Source organism: Balaenoptera acutorostrata, chromosome 10 (assembly GCF_949987535.1).
Source record: "Balaenoptera acutorostrata chromosome 10, mBalAcu1.1, whole genome shotgun sequence".
Taxonomy (NCBI): domain Eukaryota; kingdom Metazoa; phylum Chordata; class Mammalia; order Artiodactyla; family Balaenopteridae; genus Balaenoptera; species Balaenoptera acutorostrata.
Window position 1 is genome coordinate 83145844 of NC_080073.1, and position 18064 is coordinate 83163907.

General features: G+C 58.7%; 2 protein-coding genes across 2 annotated transcripts in view; one reads left to right on the forward strand and one right to left on the reverse strand.

Moving 5' to 3' along the window:
- The window catches only part of TNXB (tenascin XB), a 59989-nt gene extending 46555 nt beyond the window's left edge, over nt 1–13434 (forward strand). The window contains exons 24-42 of the mRNA XM_057554971.1: nt 1776–2108; nt 3940–4263; nt 4674–5021; nt 5643–5930; nt 6295–6573; nt 7860–8147; nt 9161–9484; nt 9803–10138; nt 10422–10544; nt 10661–10804; nt 10998–11117; nt 11222–11365; nt 11465–11595; nt 11720–11852; nt 11948–12099; nt 12190–12286; nt 12378–12539; nt 12628–12791; nt 13144–13434. Of these exons, the coding sequence (XP_057410954.1) occupies nt 1776–2108; nt 3940–4263; nt 4674–5021; nt 5643–5930; nt 6295–6573; nt 7860–8147; nt 9161–9484; nt 9803–10138; nt 10422–10544; nt 10661–10804; nt 10998–11117; nt 11222–11365; nt 11465–11595; nt 11720–11852; nt 11948–12099; nt 12190–12286; nt 12378–12539; nt 12628–12791; nt 13144–13245 (3992 nt within the window). The 3' untranslated portion in view covers nt 13246–13434. The remainder of the gene's footprint in view (nt 1–1775; nt 2109–3939; nt 4264–4673; nt 5022–5642; nt 5931–6294; nt 6574–7859; nt 8148–9160; nt 9485–9802; nt 10139–10421; nt 10545–10660; nt 10805–10997; nt 11118–11221; nt 11366–11464; nt 11596–11719; nt 11853–11947; nt 12100–12189; nt 12287–12377; nt 12540–12627; nt 12792–13143) is intronic.
- Nucleotides 13383–16044, reverse strand: LOC103003841 (steroid 21-hydroxylase). Its single transcript, XM_007194047.3, is given in 11 exon segments — nt 13383–13490; nt 13492–13721; nt 13817–13920; nt 14002–14180; nt 14440–14640; nt 14807–14893; nt 14996–15097; nt 15209–15304; nt 15390–15544; nt 15661–15750; nt 15837–16044. Coding segments are annotated over 11 exon segments (1560 nt in total).
- Between the last annotated feature and the right edge of the window lie 2020 nt (nt 16045–18064).

Here is an 18064-nt window from a genome sequence, read left to right on the forward strand (position 1 = left end):
ATTAGACAACATCTCTAAAATGACGTATTATGGCATCATTGAAATGTTTCAACATAAGACAATTACTTTATATTATTACAATGAAGAAAGAGTTTAAAATTTTTGTAAGGAGGCTAATCACAACCACTTGAAAATAACTTGCATGGTAAGACAACTGGAAGGAAACGCCCGTGGGATGCATGGTTTGTGAGACAGGATAGAATGTTCCAGTACTGTTTTTTCTGTTTTATTCCATTATGTGTCGTTTACATTTTCTTAAATGACAAGCGTTTCTTTTATAATCAGGAAAAAAAAAATTTCAAAATGTCTTCTCCTCTCTTGTATTCCTTCTGTCTTTCCCCCTTATCATTCTTGCAACTTATTTCATTTCTGATTATGAAAAAGTTACAATTTCTAGTCTCTAAGAAATTAGGAGAAAAAAATCACAAGGTGAATTAAATTCCAAGATTGCAGTCAGGTCGACTTCTCTAAGTCACTGTCAGCCAGATTCTTATGCGTGGTGACAGTATTTCACCAGAGTTCCTCTGCATGTGGAAGAACGCAGCCCCTCTGTGAGTCAGTCTTTTGTGGGGGGAGTCGCTGCCTCTGTGAGGTTCATTCTCCTCTCCTGAAGATACTCCAGACAGAGGAACCCTCTATCGTGCAAATCACAAGCACATGCAAAGTACAGAGGGACCCATGTCCCCACTCCACATCTTCCACCAGCTTACTAATTTTTATAACTCAGGATTTCTTTTTTTTTTTTTCTTAATTTATCTATTTATTTATTTATTTTTGGCTGTGTTGGGTCTTCGTTTCTATGCGAGGGCTTTCTCTAGTTGCAGCAAGTGGGGGCCACTCTTCATCGTGGTGCGCGGGCCTCTCACTATCGCAGCCTCTCTTGTTGCGGAGCACAGGCTCCAGACGCGCAGGCTCAGTAGTTGTGGCTCACGGGCCTAGTTGCTCCGCGGCATGTGGGATCTTCCCAGACCAGGGCTCGAACCCGTGTCCCCTGCATTGGCAGGCAGATTCTCAACCACTGTGCCACCAGGGAAGCCCCAGGATTTCTTTTTAAGTCTGTAATTTTCTGTGAAAAGAATATAGCAACATGATGGAAAGTTTGGAAGGTAGGGAAAAAAATCTCTTATTGGACCACCTTCTGACCCAAGAACCACCATTCATAACAATGGACGTAACACATCCTCTCTTTCTGCATTTTCCATGCAGCGCATGTTTTAAGATTGCAGAGTATTCATATAATTCTTGGCTCTTACTTTTTTTGTACGCAAGTTACACTGAGAGCATTTATCCTGTGGCTACACAACCTGCATTAATCATCATTTTAATGGTTATTTGATGCTTCATGGTGAAAGTGCCGTAACAAAATTAATCTTCTTCTGTGGTTCCTTTGGAGCCCAGACACATTTTGCTGTCATGAATAATCCCAAAATGAACTCCTGTGATACAACTTTTCCTGCTTTTTAATAATTTTCTTAGGATAGCTGCCCAGAAATGAGATTATTGGGTCGAAGGAAATGAGCAGTATTTTGGCTCCTGACATGTATGTCCGAATTGCCTTCTGAAGGTTCGTGGTGCCTGCCAGCCAGTATGTGATGGGGTCAAGCCCGTCTCAGTCTCTCTAGCATGGAGTCACCAAATGGTGCACCCAGAGGCTGAACAAGCCTCCAATCCTGCAGCTTGAGGAGTATTTTGCTGGATGCACCTGGTTGTCCCTGTTGACATCACCAGCAAAGCAAGTCACCATCTAAGCCTCTACCCCCAATCTCTCTTCTCAGCCCTCCAGGAGGTTGTGGGGGAGACCCCCAGCCCCACAGAACCCAGCACAGAGGCCCCAGAGCCCCCCAGAGAGCCTCTCCTGGGGGAACTGACGGTGACAGGATCCTCCCCAGACTCGCTGAGCCTCTCCTGGACTGTCCCCCAGGGCCGCTTCGACTCCTTCACCGTCCAGTACAAGGATAAGGATGGGCGGCCCCAGGTGGTGCGTGTCGGGGGCGAAGAGAGTGAGGTGACCATTGGGGGCCTGGAGCCCGGGCGCAAGTACAAGATGCACCTGTATGGCCTGCACGGGGGGCAGCGTGTGGGCCCCATGTCCACCGTGGGCGTGACTGGTAAGTGAATTTGGGGGAGTGGGATGCAGGGTGGGGAAGACAGGTCCTGGAAGAGTTTCCCTTTATTACCATCTTTGTGAAAACATAAATATTCTAGACAGCACGTCTTCTTTAGGATATCAGATGGCCTGGGGATCTTGTTAAAGGGCAGATTCAGATTCAGATTTGGGCTGGGGCCAGAGATTCTGCATTTCTAAAATCTTCCGTGAGGGACTTCCTTTGTGGTCCAGTGGTTAAGAATGTGCCTTCCAATGCAGGGGATGCAAGTTCAATCCCTGGTCAGGGAACTAAGATCCCACATGCCGCAGGGCAACTAAGCCCACGTGCTGCAACTACCGAGCACACGAGCCACAACTAGAGAGCCCGCGTGCCACAACTACTGAGACCGCGCGCCACAACTAGAGAGAGAAACCCGTGTGCCACAATGAAAGATGCCACATGCCGCAACAAGATCCCACGTGCCAGAGCTAAGACCCGATGCAGCCAAAAAAAAGCAAATAAAATCCTCCATGATGCTGATGGTGCTGGTCCAAGGACCACACTTTGCTAAAGCTCCTCACAACAAAGGAATTGGACACTTTCTTAGAATCTATTGAACAGAATCAGACTTGCATCCCTGAGTCCTCTCAGAGGCTCAGCCTCTATGTAGTTGACTGGAGGCTGTGGAGGAAGACAGAGCATGCTCAGAATGCAGTGTCTTGACTGAAACGCCCCCTAGCCTCATCGTTTGGGTATTAACAGACTTATGACGCCTATGGTTCAACAAAGATGTGGGTGGCCTGAGCCAAGTACTGAGGAAGTTCACTGAGAGAAACCTTGGATACGGCAGAGAAACCAGTTCTTATCCTTTGGGGCTCACAGACAGGCTGTGAACCAGCAAATGGAGCAAAGGGGGATGCGTGTATGACAGGAAGCCCCGCGGCCAGGCCAAGACTGGGCAGCAATGCCTACGCCCACCTGCCTGCCCACAGGTTCCCACGGGACAGCTGAGACCTGAGGTCGCACAGGCGGTGCTTGGTGACACCTAGAGATAAGATGAAGGGTGCATCAGATCAACATCACAGCTGGTACAAAGCCTGGAAACTAGGAACATCACGGCACATGAGAGGATTTTGTATGAAATCCTCTGAGTGGGGGAGATAGTCCTGAGATGGGGGTGGAGAGGTAGGAAGAGATGCGGTGGAGAGCTCAGGAAGCCAGGGATTTCTCCAGGGGATAAAGAGGGTTGCTGCACAGTTTTAAGCTGAGACTGACACCATCAGATGTGCATCTAAAGGCTCATTCTGGCTTCCTGTGAAGAACAGTTGGAGGAGGGAGGCAGACCCATAGGGAGGTGATAACCCAGGTGACAGGTAAGGGCGGCCCAGACAGGGACGGTGGGGCTGCAGGTGTGGAGAGTGAGGAGACACAGGAGGAACTTGGGAGAGAGAATTGGACGCTCTGAGTCTGATGGCAGCTGGGGACAGGAACAGATCCAGGAAGACTCCAGGTTTCTGATTGGAGAAGTGGGGCAGGGTTTCTGAGCTGTTTGGGAGGCAAGACATTAGCCAAAGGGAGTAAGATGCCAACGAGACCCCAGTGGAGGGAGGCCCAGAGCACAGTGGCCATGTGAGCCTGTGTCCTAGAAGGGGTGCTGGTAGGTAGGGGGTGAGGGCAGGGCGGATGAGGGTACGGTGACAGGAAGGCCGACATTATAGGGACCAGAAAGAATAAGAGTTAGAGCTACTGTGGACACATCCTGTTCCTTATTATTTTATTTTTGTAATACACCACTTTATATGCTGAACTGAGGACTGAGGAGACCTCACCTGTCCTGTATGTCTCTGTCCAGATCCAGACTACAAAGCCATGACCACCCAAGCCCCGTCCACTGCGGCCCCCGAGACTGCTGTCAAGCCTCGCCTGGGGCAGCTGGCAGTGACAGACGCCACCCCCGAATCCCTGAGCCTCTCCTGGACCATCCCCGAGGGCCAGTTTGACCACTTCCTGATCCAGTACAAGAACGGGGACGGGCAGCCCAAGGCAGTGAGGGTGCCGGGGTACGAGGACGGGGTCACCGTCTCGGGCCTGGAGCCAGACCACAAGTACAAGATGAACCTGTACGGCTTCCACAGCGGCCAGCGCGTGGGCCCCGTCTCTGTCATCGGGGTGACAAGTGAGTGGACGGTGGAAGCCCCAGGGTGGGACCTAGTGGGAGGATCACCCTCTCTCAGGTGATGGGTGAGTGGGGTGCAGGAGGCCCCTCTACTCGAGGCTGAGCCATGGTGCCCTTTGTGCCTCCTGCAGGCTCCCTGAGGACCAGTGTGTCCCCCTGGGCAGAGAAGGGCCTCCGTGAGCCATGCTGGTGGCTGCCCTGGTGCCCCACAGCTGACCCCGGAGGCTCCAGGCATGTTTATGAGATGTCAGCTGAGCAGGACCACCCAGCCCCAAGGACGGGCTTCTCTGAACTGACTTTAGGGCCCGGAGCCGGGGCCAAGGCTTGGGAGGAGGGCCAAGGCTTGGGAGGAGACCCAAGGACATCACCTGGGGTCCCTGCCTCACCCTGTCTGTGTCTCTCCTTCTCAGCTGCAGAGGAAGACACCCCCAGCCCCACAGAGATGGAGGAGACGCCCAGCCCCACAGAGCCCAGCACAGAGGCCTCGGAGGCCCCCGAGGAGCCCCTCCTGGGGGAGCTGACGGTGACAGGATCCTCGCCGGACTCGCTGAGCCTCTCCTGGACCGTCCCCCAGGGCCGCTTCGACTCCTTCACCGTCCAGTACAAGGGCAGGGACGGGCCCCAGGTGGTGCGTGTCGGGGGCGAGGAGAGTGAGGTGACCGCTGGGGGCCTGGAGCCTGGGCGCAAGTACAAGATGCACCTGTACGGCCTGCACGGGGGGCGGCGTGTGGGCCCCGTGTCCACCGTGGGCGTGACCGGTGAGTGAGGGGGCAGGCCCTGACTCCCAGGTTTCCCTCTGTTGCTCTCTTGTTTCCCCCTTTGGATCTCAGCACTCCTCACAAATGGGCCTCTGGGTCCCTTTCTTTTCTCACGTGTTGCTGACGATCCCGCCTCATCCTTGAATTGAGTGAGGGCTGATGGACAGTGTGTTCAGGGTCAGCTGCGCAAGTAGCCTGTGCCTCATACGTTTCAGCTTTCTTCCTGTCTTCATGATCTGGCAGCTCAAACTTGCTGAATTGTTCATGTGTGGCTTCCTCAGTCTCCCTAACCAAGCATTTTAGTGGCTCGGAGCGTGGCTGCAGAATCAGGTTCTCTAGGTTTGAATCCTGCTCTGAAGGCACTGTGTGTTTTTCAAATGTTTCTTAACCTCTCTGTGCCGCAGATGCCCGTCAAATGAGGGTGATAAGGATAAAAGCATCTACTTCATCTGTTGTGTGAGGATTAAGTGTACTGTTTGTGAACTGCTTACAGCAATGCCTGGGACATGTTAAGCAGTTAGAAGAGTTTGCCACAAATGTTCATTTCATAGCCAGGGGACAGCCCTCCCTCTCTGGCCCAGGGTCCTGCCATTGACCTCAGCCTCCTCTGCTCTGTTCCAGCCTCCCTGGATACAGAGCCCCCCGTGGCACCCCGCCTGGGGGAGCTGGCTGTGGCAGCCGTGACCTCAGACACAGTGCGCCTCTCCTGGACAGTGGACCAGGGCCCCTTCAGCTCCTTCCTGGTCCAATACAGGGATGTGCAGGGGCAGCCCCAGGCAGTGCCCGTGGGTGGACACCTCCGAGAGGTCTCAGTTTCGGGTCTGGCCCCGGGCCACAAGTACAAGTTCCTACTCTTCGGACTCCAGGATGAGAAGCAACACGGTCCAGTCTCTGCAGACGCAAAGACCCGTGAGTGAGGGCTGGAGGCCGCCTTTAACCCTGGAGTCCCCTGACCATCCTCCACTCCCTTGTGGAATTTCACGTTTCTGTGCTCCACACTCCAGACCCATTTATTTACTGGGTCCAGTGAAATCCAGGTCCTGAGTACCCCCGTTACCCCCTCATTCCCATCCTACTCCTCCTACATCCCGAGGGACACTTGCTTTCTTACCTGGCTCCTCTTTTATCCCTACTCCTCTGCCTTCCCTCTTCCTGACATGTGACCTGGTCACCCCCTCCCAGCACCCAGAACCAGCGCCCAGAGCCCTAGCACCCCGAGGAGGCTCTGTCAGCTTCATTTCTGTCACGTTCCATGCACCTCTCTCTTTTCCAGTCCCAGACACTAAACCTTCTCTCCGCCTGGGGGAGCTGACAGTGACAGACGTGACCCCAGACTCCGTGGGCCTCTCCTGGACGGTCCCCGAGGGCGAATTTGACTCCTTCGTGGTTCAGTACAAGGACAGGGACGGGCAGCCCCACGTGGTGCCTGTGGCCTCAGACCAGCGTGAGGTCACCATCCCCGGCCTGGAGCCCAATAGCAAATACAAGTTTCTGCTCTATGGGCTGGCAGGCAGGAAACGACTGGGCCCCATCTCTGCTGAAGGCAGCACGGGTGAGCCCTGGCCCTGCCTCCACCCCACCCCCCCCACCCCCCGCCTTTTCCAGAGCTTCCTTTCATCTGAGCCCCCAGAGTTGGCCCCGGGGCCTTCCCGCAAAGTTTATTCTCCTCTCTTCAGCCTTGGCATGACAATCCTAACACCAAAAGCAAATATTTATTGAGTCCCTACTGAATGCCAGGCACTGTTCCAAGCATTTATTTCCTTCATTCACTGATTGGCAGTGTAATAAAAAGAACTCAGACTTTGGAGCCAAGCAGACCTGTGTTCAAATTCTGATTGCCAGCTGTGTGGCCTTCAACAGGCCACTTCTTTTCCTTGAACCTCAGTTTCCACACCTGCATGACGGTTATGACTAAAATCTACTGGGGTTCAATAAATGTTCACATCCTCCTCCCTTCATTCCAGCTCTATGGCAAGAAGTGGAAAATATGGGAGGGTTTGGCTGCAAAAAGACTATGGAAAAATCTGGTGTCTTGTGCCCATGACTCAGCCCCCGAGGAAGGGGTGGAGGTGGGTCACTGACCCTTACTCCACCTCCAGGACCATGAGTCACCCTGGCCAGACAAGGATGGGGCGCACGGCCAGTTGGGACCTGGGGGCTCTCAGACTCTGTAATTCTCTTCCCTAGACCTTCATTGTGGAGACTGGATACAGGCTTCTCCAACCCCCATCAGTCAGTACCCACACCCACCTAGACAAGTCTCTTTTGTGCTCTGCTCTGCCCTTTGTCCGCTCAGCTCTGCCCCTGGCTTCTCCCCGTGCCTGACCCAGCCGCCCCGGTCTCGTGGTGTTAGCGCAGGGCTGGGGAAGCAGGTGGAAAGGAGGGCCCAGGCTGACAGTGAGTGAGGGCGAGTTTATGGCTGGCCGATGGGAGCCCGTGAGCTTGGCTGGCTGTCCCGCCCAGCTCTGACTATTTGGGGGCATCTCCCTGACAACCCAGACACCCTCTGGGACCCTTTCTCAGCTCTGGCCACACTCCTGCTCTGGGGGGCTGGGGGTCAGAGGGAAACTGAGGCCCTTCCTGCAATCCCAGCCACAACTGTCTCATGAGGTGCTCTTTTATGCATTTACCGCACCCTGATCTCAGAGTGGGGGAGTGGGGGCAGGAAGGAGTTTGGGCAGCGACCTCCAGAGGAGGAAGCTGGGCTCCTTCGTACAAGGCAGGGCTGGAGCAACCTCCCCAGGTGGCTGACCCTCCCTCCTTCCAGAAGCTGCCAGGGCTGAGGTAAAGGCAGCTCTTAACTAAGGTGTTCTCCCTCCGCCCCCGCTCTCCCTACAGCTCCCCTGAAGAAGGAGCGGCAGCGCCCACCCCGCCTGGGGGAGCTGACAGTGACAGATGAGACCTCGGATTCCCTGCGCCTCTTGTGGACAGTGGCCCAGGGCCCCTTTGACTCCTTTGTGGTCCAGTACAGGGACACAGATGGGCAGCCCTCGGTGGTGCCTGTGGCCGCAGACCAGAGGGAGGTCACCATAGAGGGCCTGGAGCCTGGCAGGAAATACAAGTTTCTGCTCTACGGGCTCCTCAGAGGACAGCACCTGGGCCCCGTCTCTGTCCTGGGAACGACAGGTGAGCGGGAGGCTGTCCTGCTCGGTCCTAGCCAGCCGGCCTGAGTGGGTGTCCTTGCAGCTCTGTGCTGAAGGTCTGGCAGGAGTGGGAGAGGTAGAGCGGCAAGGGGGCCCTGCACAGGGCTCAGGGGAGGAAGAGCCTCGGAACCAGCGTGATCGCGGGGTCGGTCAGAAGCAGGAGCCAGGACAGGTGGCGAGGCAAAGCCCTGGCAGCGGTCCCTGATCTGCGACCCCCGCCCAGCCCCAATGCTGCCAGCTGCTCCCCGTTGCTCTACTGGGGCGGCTCTTACCTCCTGGCACGCTGGCCTTGCCCAGATGAGGGCAAACCCCCTCCCGTGGATGAGTCAGGAGCATTTTCTCAAATGGAAAATTACTGGAAAACAAAGCAGGCCAGGGGCATAGAAACCAACAGGAGTGGCTGCACTGATGGAGTTCCCCTTCCAGATTTCCTAACACCCGCCTCAAATCAGCCTGGCGGTGGCGGGGCCGACCTGGCTGGCGGGATGCGCCCTTCGAGTTCACCAGCCAGTTCCATCCTCAGCTCTTCTCAGCCGGGAGGACCACGTGCCCTGAGCTCAGGGAGGGACTGAGTTAGTCCTGCCTCAAGCCATGGCAGCAGGCGCCCTGGAAGGTTGGGGAGGGAACAGGGCCCGTGCAGACATCTAGAGTGGGGCACGCTGAGACATCGGGGTGAAGAAGGAGAGAGCAAGCACCGGATTCAGACAGCAAAGGAGCCCCACAGAGAGGTCCTGGGGCCACTGGGCTGGCACTCAGAGAGGCCGAGGGGTGGCAGGAGTCAGTGCCCAAGCAAGGATGTGGCAGGTTCAAGAGAAGGAAGGTGCTAGGAGAGCCTCAGTCCCTGTCTTCTCTCCACGCTGCCGTGGCCGGGACCGTGAGGTCCCCCGCCTCGGCCAGCCCCGCTCCCCTCTCTGGAGGGTGAGATGGAGTGGGAGGGCCCCGCCACCCCACCCCCCTCAACCCCGCTCAGCTTCTCTCTGGGCTTCTCCCACGCAGCCCCAGAAGAGGACATGCCAGCATCCTGGCACCTGGCCACGGAGGCCCCCGAGCCCCCTGAAGGGCCCCGCCTAGGGGCGCTGGCAGTGAAGGACGTGTCCCCGGACTCCCTGCGCCTCTCCTGGAGCGTGGCCCAGGGTCCCTTTGACTCCTTCGTGGTCCAGTATCAGAGCACAGGTGGGGAGCCCCAGGCCTTGCTCGTGGGTGGCGACCAGAACAAGGTCCTTGTGTCAGCCCTGGAGCCCAGCACCTCCTACGAGTTCTTCCTCTACGGCTTGCGTGAAGGGAAGCGCCTGGGGCCCGTCTCAGCCGAGGGCACCACAGGTACCGTCAGGGTAGGGCCTGGCCTTGCCTGCCTCTAGTCTGGGACTGAAGAGGCGAAAGGGGGTACCCAGAAGCGGTGACCATAGGGAAAGAACACCGCGAGGGCGCCATGGAGGGAGGAAGGGGCGCGTGCACAGCCTTCGGCTCTACACGTACATGTTGTCATCATGTCCGACCCGTGGGTGCCAGCCCCTCATTACCTCCATTTTGCAGATGAGGAAATGAGGGCCAGGCTGGGGTGGTGGAGGGGATCCAGCCCCAGGTCACCTAGCTGGTGTGCTTCTGTCTCCAAACCCTTCTTTCCCACCCACTCTGCAGGGCCAGCTCCTGCTGGTCAGACACCCGGAGAGCCAGGGCCCCGCCTATCCCACCTGTCGGTGACTGACGTGACCACCAACTCGCTGCGGCTCAACTGGGAGGCCCCACCCAAGGCCTTTGACTCCTTCCTGCTCCGCTTTGGGGTCCCGTCACCGAGCGCTCTGGAGCTGCATCCGCGTTCCCCGCTGCAGCGGGAGCTGACGGTGCCAGGGACACGGCGCTCGGCCGTGCTCTGGGACCTGAGTCCAGGGACCCTGTACACCCTTACGTTGTATGGGCTGCGCGGGCCTCACAAGGCCGACGGCGTCCAGGGCACAGCCCGGACCCTCAGCCCCGGTAAGGCCCCGTGCTGGGCACATACACGTGCTGCCCCAAAGTGGGGGTCTCTGTACTCCCTAGGGTGGCACCTAGTGCCTCAGCCAGAGGGGAAGTTGGTGAGTGGTGGCGAGCTTGGAGTCTGCGGAGCGGCTTCCATTTCTAGGCCTAGAGGAAAGGCGGGGTGGTGAGCACGTCCGGAGGCCGCAGGGCCCAGGGAGAAGAAAGAGGGTGGGAAGCCCGGGGCAGGAGCCTCCCTGCCCTCTGCCCTCACCATGATTCCTTGGCTCATCTGTCCCGTCAGCTCTGGAGCGCCCCCGTGACCTCCAGTTCAGCGAGATCGGGGAGACGTCAGCCAAGGTCAGCTGGATGCCCCCGCCGTCCAGGGTGGACAGCTTCAAAGTTTCCTACCAACTGGCAGATGGAGGTGATACCCTCTTGCCCGTGTGTCACCTGCTCCATGCCTCCGGCGCCCTGCGCTCTGCCCACCCTGCAGCTCCTCCTCGCTTCCCTGGCCGCCTCCCCAGCCCGGTGTGTTTTCAGGGGAGCCACAGAGCGTTCAGGTGGATGGCCGAACCCGGACCCAGAAACTCGAGGGGCTCGCCCCAGGCGCTCACTACGACGTGACCGTGGTCTCCGTCCGTGGCTTTGAGGAGAGTGAGCCTCTCACAGGCTTCCTTACCACAGGTGAGACAGTCTGGGACCCGGGCAGGAAGTAGGGGGAGAAAATGCGGGCGCGGGTGGGAGTTGAGAGTGAATGGGGAAAGGGAAAGGGGGTGTTGGAGGCGCCAATGGCAGACGAGAGGTCCAGCAGAGTTTGGGAAGGCGAGGAGCGGGGAGAGCAGCAGGGAACAGCTCTGGGCCCCCTCCCTTCTCCCAGTTCCTGACGGCCCCACCCAGCTGCGTGCACTGAACTTGACGGAAGGATCCGCCCTGCTGCTTTGGCAGCCCCCCCAGGCCCCGGTGGATACCTATGACATCAAGGTCACAGCCCCAGGAGGTGAGCAGGGCTGAGGCCTCTGGAGGGGACTGGTCAGGGTGGGAGAGCAGAGGGCAGGCTGGGCTCCGGCAGGGCAGCCGCTGATGCCCCACGCCCTCTCCCAGCCCCCTCGCTACAGGACTCAGCCCCTGGCAGCGCCGTGGAGTACCCCCTGCAAGGCCTTGTGCTCCACACCAACTACACGGCGACCCTGCATGGCCTTCGGGGCCCCAACCTCACCTCCCCAGCCAGCATCACCTTCACCACAGGTACGGTCTGTGAGGTGCATTGGGGGGCGGGGCGGGGGGGGGAGGAGCAAGAGAGCCAGGATGGGCCTCATCTCCATCTTCTCTTCCTCCCCCTCCCAGGGTTGGAGGCCCCCCAGGACTTGGAGGCCAAGGAGGTGACCCCCCGCACAGCCCTGCTCACTTGGACTGCGCCCCAAGTCCCCCCAACTGGCTACCTGCTCAGCTTCAACACCCCCGATGGACAGACCCAGGTGCCCTCACCCCTGCCACTCCGGCCAGCTCCCTCCCTGGGCTCCAGTCCAGGAAGTGCTGCCTCTGCCTCCCAGGTGGGGCCCACCTCTCTCTCCCCTGACCTGCCCCTTGTCTGTTCCACAGGAGATCCTGCTCCCAGGAGGGGTCACCTCTCACCAGCTTCACGGCCTCTTTCCCTCCACCCCCTATAGCGCGTGGCTCCGGGCCACGTGGGACCACAGCTTCACTCCACCCGTGTCCACTTCCTTCACCACTGGTACTCAGGCGCTGGGACCTGAGGTTGGGGGCTGAGTGTGTAGTGGGCGTCTAGAATCTGGAAAAAGGACCGGCCCCTCACTCTCCTCTCGCCAGGTGGACTTCGGATCCCCTTCCCCCGGGACTGTGGGGAGGAGATGCAGAACGGGGTCAGCACCTCAAGGACCACCACCGTCTTCCTCAACGGCAACCGCGAGCGGCCCCTGAACGTCTTTTGTGACATGGAGACCGATGGGGGTGGCTGGCTGGTGGGTGGCAGTCAGAAGCCCAGGGGTCTGCACAGGGCAGGGTTGCTGTGCCCGGGGCCATAGGCTGATGGTGCCCCCACCTGCTTCCAGGTGTTCCAGCGCCGCATGGATGGAAAAACTGACTTCTGGAGGGACTGGGAGGACTATGCCCACGGTTTTGGGAACATCTCCGAGGAGTTCTGGCTGGGTTAGTGCCTCCCAGGGATTGCGGGACCAGGGGAGGGATGGGGGCCCTGTGGACACAAGGACCCTGATGAGCACACATTCCCCACCCCCAGGCAACGAGGCCCTGCACGGCCTGACCAAAGCCGGCGACTACTCCTTGCGTGTGGACCTGCGGGATGGGGACGAGGCCGTGTTTGCCCAGTACGACTCCTTCCAAGTAGACTCGGCCGATGAGTTCTACCGCCTCCACCTGGAAGGCTACCATGGCACCGCAGGTGAGGGGTGGGCCTGGTGGGGGGAGGGCAGGGACGGGGTGGGAATGGGGAAGAGAGGCCCTCACTGCTCCTTCCACGCCCTGCCCAGGGGACTCCATGAGCTACCACAGCGGCAGTGTCTTCTCTGCCCGTGACCGAGACCCCAACAACTTGCTCATCTCCTGTGCCGTCTCTTACCGAGGGGCCTGGTGGTATAGGAACTGCCACTATGCCAACCTCAACGGGCTCTACGGGAGCACAGTGGACCACCAGGTGAGAGGTCCAGGAGGCAGCACGGAGCTGGGGCTGGCGGGGCTCAGCCTGCCTGGGTGTTTGTGACGCACAGTGTGACAAGTTACTGAGCCGCCCAGCGCCCCAGGGCCCTCGTCTGTGAAATGGAACAGTAATGCCAATCTCTACAAGTTTTCTCGAGGAGAAGATGATTTATTGGATGTAAAGGGACAGCTCAGGATTCAGCCTCAGTCCTTTGTAGTTGAGGGTTTAAGAAGGATAAAGGGAGGGAGGATACTTGATTGATTTCTGGGAGCCATCTCGCCAGAGGGGAGCAGAGGTGGGAGCAGATGGGATGTCAGGCTTTGACTCTCTCTCAACACCCCCTTCCCAGGGAGTGAGCTGGTACTACTGGAAGGGCTTTGACTTCTCCGTGCCCTTCACGGAAATGAAGCTGAGACCAAGAAGCTACCGGCCCCCGGGCAGGGGAGGCTGAGCCGCTGCTCACCCCTCCAGCGCCCTACTATGACTGCCGAGCACTGAGGGGTTGCGCTCAGAGAAGAGCCAGGGGCCACCTTCACCATCCAGCCACCGGAGGAAGCCTTCTCCACCCGCGATCTCACAGCACCATGTTTACAGGGGGGAGGGAAGGGGTTTGTACGGGAGCAATAAAAGGAGAAACCGAGGCCAGTGAGTCCCGGCCCTGTCACTGGCGCTCGCCCACGCCCCGGCCTCCGCTCCCCCGGGGCTGCAGCCGCACCTGGAAAGGCTGAATCTTGAGGTTGACGCCGCAGTAGGGATGGGGCTGCAGCGAGGGCAGGGCGCCCGCGGGTGACAGCAGCGTGAAGGCCTGCAGCAGTTGCCCCAGCACCACGAAGAGCTCGAGGCGCGCCAGCAGCTCGCCCAGGCACACGCGCGCCCCGCAGCCAAAGGCCAGCGCGCTGGGGTTCGCGCCCGGGCCCAGGAAGCGGTCTGCGGGCGGGCGGAAGGACGGACCCGGGGTTCAGCGGCCGCCGGCCCTCGGCCTCCGCCGCCCCCGCGCCGCGGGCACCCGCCCCGCCACGCACCGGGCCGGAACTCGTGCGGCCGCTCCCACACAGTCTCGTCCAGGTGGGCACCTTGGAGGTTGGGGATGACGACCATGCCCTCGGGGATGTCGTAGCCGAAGATGCTGAGGGGTAGGGTTGAGTTAGAGGCCCGCCGGGACCCCGCTGGGGCCTTTGCCACTCGGCCCGCCCCCCTCGGGAGTCACCTGCTCGCCCGCGTGGCGCGGTGCGGCAAGGCCAGGGGCACGATGGGCCGCAGGCGCAGCACCTCAGCGATGGTGGCGTTGAGCAAGGGCAGCCGAGCGCGGTCCTTGTATGGGACTCGGGAGCCCGAGGCTCCGGGGCCCAGCTCGCGATCCAACTCCTCCTGCAGTCGCCGCTGAATCTGGGAAAGGGGGGCAAGCCCGAGGTCCGGGGTCCAAGCCCGGCCGCTAGCCGACCCACAGCTGCCCAACCTCCCACCATTCTCTGGAGCAACTCACCGGAGACTTTGTGCCAAGTAGGAGAACCCCCTCCCAGCCCACCCCAGACTCACTCCCCCCAACCCCCTCCCAACACAGCCTGCGTCGGGTTCAGCGAGCTGGGTTCCCGCTGCCCTGGCCAGGCTGCCAGGAAGGAGCCTTTCGCCTGCCTCCAGGGCACACCTCAGGGTGGTGAAGCAGGAACGCCACAGCCCAGGAAAGGGTGTTTGCCGTGGTCTCAGTGCCACCGATGAAAAGGTCCACCACAGACATGTGCACGTGCCCTTCAAGGAGCTGTCCGGGGCCCTCTTCCACTCTTTGCTTCCCCATCCCCTGGAGCATGTAGTCTGTCATGTCCCTCCACTGGCCGGCCACCATGCTCTCCTGGAGAGGGGAGGAGGAGCCAGCCTGAGCGCCTGGCTTGGGGCCGGGGTTCAGCGGGTGGCGACAGGTCCAGGACTGGTGGGATGCCAAAGAAGCTGCCTAGCTCGGGGGCAGCAGCACCACTGCTGTGAGCTGAGGAGGAGCCCGGTGCACGCACGGTTCCCACCTTGTGCTGCCTCAGCTGCTTCTCTACAATGTGGTCCCTGTTCTCCATGGCCTGCTTCAGCCTCCAGAGCCCGGGGTTGGGGAAGAACTGGGGCAGACAGCAAGAGAGTGTAGCTGCTGGGAAGGGAGCCTCGTCCCCGCCTCCACCCTGTCTCCCAGGACCAGGTGTGTCGGGGCTCCACCTCCTCACCCTGAGAAAGGGAACCATGTCCAAAATTTGGATGGACCAGTGGTCCCAGGTTTTCATCAAGTCCTGGACACAGTCGTGAAAGGCATGTACTAAGGTGTCCTCCTGCCGGAAAAGGAGGGAATCCTTTCGGTTCAGGACCAGGAGAGGGTCAGGGAGGGGCTGGGGTGGGGGTGGGGGGCGCCCAAGCCTATGTGAGGGCAAGAGAGCCTTGACCTTGTCTCCAAAGGTGAGGTAACAGATGATGCTGCAGGTGAGGAGAGAGAATTCCTTCTGGATGGTCACGGGGGCACCAGCCTGGGCTTTCATGCGCTGAGGAAGAGGAGCATGAACTAAATAGGGAGGCTGCCAGGAGGGGTGAAGCTGACCTGGGCCAACTGTGGGAGTCGAGCCTCACCTCACAGAACTCCTGGGTCAGCTGCTCCACCCGGGGCTCCATGGAGCTGCGGACGCCCAGCAGCAGGGCCGAGCGCGTGAGTTTCTTGTGGGCCTTCCAGAGCAGGGAGTAGTCCCCTAGTGAGATGTCCTGGCAGTGCTGAGACACCAGCCGGTCTGTGAGTAGGGGTTGGGGGCAGGGGGTCGAACTGACCAAGGAAGCCACGGGCCTGACCTTCCCTGCCTCCCATAGCCCCTGCTTCTTCCATCAAGAAATGCCCCCCACCCCTTACAGGACGGTATCTGGGGTCTGCCGGCAAAGTCCACCCACTTCCTGATCAGGGCCTCCTCAATGGTCCTCTTGGAGTTCAGCACCACCACATCTGGGGGAGAGGAAAAGCAGGGTGTCAGCAGGGAGAGGACCCCACCTCCACACCGCTGTGGGGCGAGGGAGGGAGCGGACTCTCACCTTGCAGGCCGAGGCGGAGCCTGTAGATGGGCCCGAGTTTCTGAGCCAGGCTAAGCAGATACATGGGGAGGTTGGGCTGCAGCAGGTGCAGGAAGCCGGGGACAAGAGGTGGGAGGTGGAGGCTCCTGAGCTTCCACTGGCCCCACAGCAGGCGCGTGCCGACTAGCAGGGGCAGCAGCAGCAGCAGTAGCAGCCCCGCGGGTACCATGGCTGGAGACGCAGGCAGGGGCCCAAGCCTGGCCGCTTAGAGCTCTTGAGACCTCCAGCCATCTGGCTACTTGGGCTGTTCTGAGGCCTCCCTTGACCCCTTCCCTCAGGTCCTTGCCCACTGTCCCGCCCACAAAATCGTATATTCCTGGACTGGCACCAGCCCTCTTGGCCTTCGAAAATCCACATATCAAAGAGCAGGCCTTTTCCCATTCATCTGTCAAGAAGAAAGGAAGGGAAACACAGCCCTGACCTTCTCCAACAGCCAGAACCAGCTTTCTGCCTCCACATCAACCACGCAAGAAAGAAAACATGTCCACTCTTGGGCCTGAGCCCTCTCCCGATCCCCACCGCACCCCCCAACCCTGCCACCTCGGACCAGCTTACTGCCACGGAGTTTGTCTCGGAGAGAAAAGTGACAACCCCTCCTTAATACGCCCTCCCAGATTGCCTGAAGAACAAAAGGAGATGAAGGTGGTCTGTGTGTTTTTCTTTTCACTTACAGGTAGGGGAACCAGATGTCCTGGTTTGCCTGCGTTATCCCAGTTTATACCTGTGGTCCCAGTGTAATCACTAACAGCGCCTCATTTCACTCTCAAAAGTTGAAGATGAAGGAGTAAATGGTCCCTTAATTTGGAGCTCTTACCATGTACCTGATGCTCTTTGGTAGCAAGGAAAAGAGACCCACTTGAGCTGGCTTGAGCCAAAATTAAGAATTGTTATACAAATACAGGGGTATCTCACGGAACCCAAGAGCAGGAAAGTAGAAGGGACCTCGCTGGCCTTGGAAGGCCAGGGATAGGGAACAAAGAAGCCCTAGAGACGGGACTGCTTCCTCACTCTTCGTTCCTCCGTCCTCTTAGTCTGCTGTCTCCTCCCACTCTGAAGTCAAGCTGACTGTGCTCCCAGGTGCAGGCAGAACAGGACTGCCTTCCAGGTTAGGGTCCACAGATTACAGGTTTAGCGCCAGGGCAAGTGGGGTTTCCCGGCATGATTGAACATGCCCCCCCATAGATTCCAAAGTCCGCAGGAAGGAACTTGATAGCCACAGCTGGGATCAGGGGTCCAGCCCTATTCTGGGAGCCGTTGCCACAAGGGGTGGGGTCCTAGTGGACCAAGTAGGGCTATCAGGGGCCACTTTTATGGGTGAGGAGGCAGTTGAGGGGCTTAGGAGAGGTCATGCTAAAGAGGGGAGGCAGGGCTCCGTGAGAGGTTGGGGCACCTAGGGGATGGAGTGAGGGCTGGCAGATGACCTGAGGTCCACGCATCCCCCAATTCCCCATCCTTGGCTCTGTGAACCAACCTCAGAGCTTTAACCAGAGCAAGGCTGTGCTGCCAGAGAGCCTGAGTCGAGATTCCAGCTGTGCTACCCACTAGCTTGAAGAGTTAACTTCTGATGGGGTCCTGATGGAAGAGGCTGAGGCTCAGGGTCAGCCTGGATCCATGCCCAGGACTGGGAAGGAGAAAACATGGGACTTCTGGGATTGGGCAGCAACAGCTGGCACCTTCCTCACAGTTGACAACTATAGCTGACTCTCTGGCTCTCATAGGTGGGTTTATGCCACCACCATGCTGACCAGCTTTTGGGAGAGATCTGATGGGCAACGACCAGGGCATGTAGACAATAGCCCTCGGAAGCCTCTGAAATACTGGGGAAGGTCAGAACTTCTCAAAGTTGCATGGAATAGGAGGGGATCCATTCAAAAGGAGAGTGACCTGGAATGCTGGCATGCCTGTGAATGTCCCTTCATAAACTGACACCATTTACCTTGCCAGCCCCATCTTTTCCACACCACCTCCAAATCCAAATTCCAGACATGATGAATGACATGCAGTGCCCCCGAATGTGCTCTGTCCTGCCGCCAGCCTCTGGGTCTTTTATATGCTTTCTTCTACCTCAAACACCCTCATCTACCCCTACTCTCTTTGCTTGACTCCTCAGCCTTCAGAATCCCACTTAGATGTCACCTCCTCCAGGAAGTCTCCCCTGCCCACTTCTCACATTCCCCCAGACTGGGCCA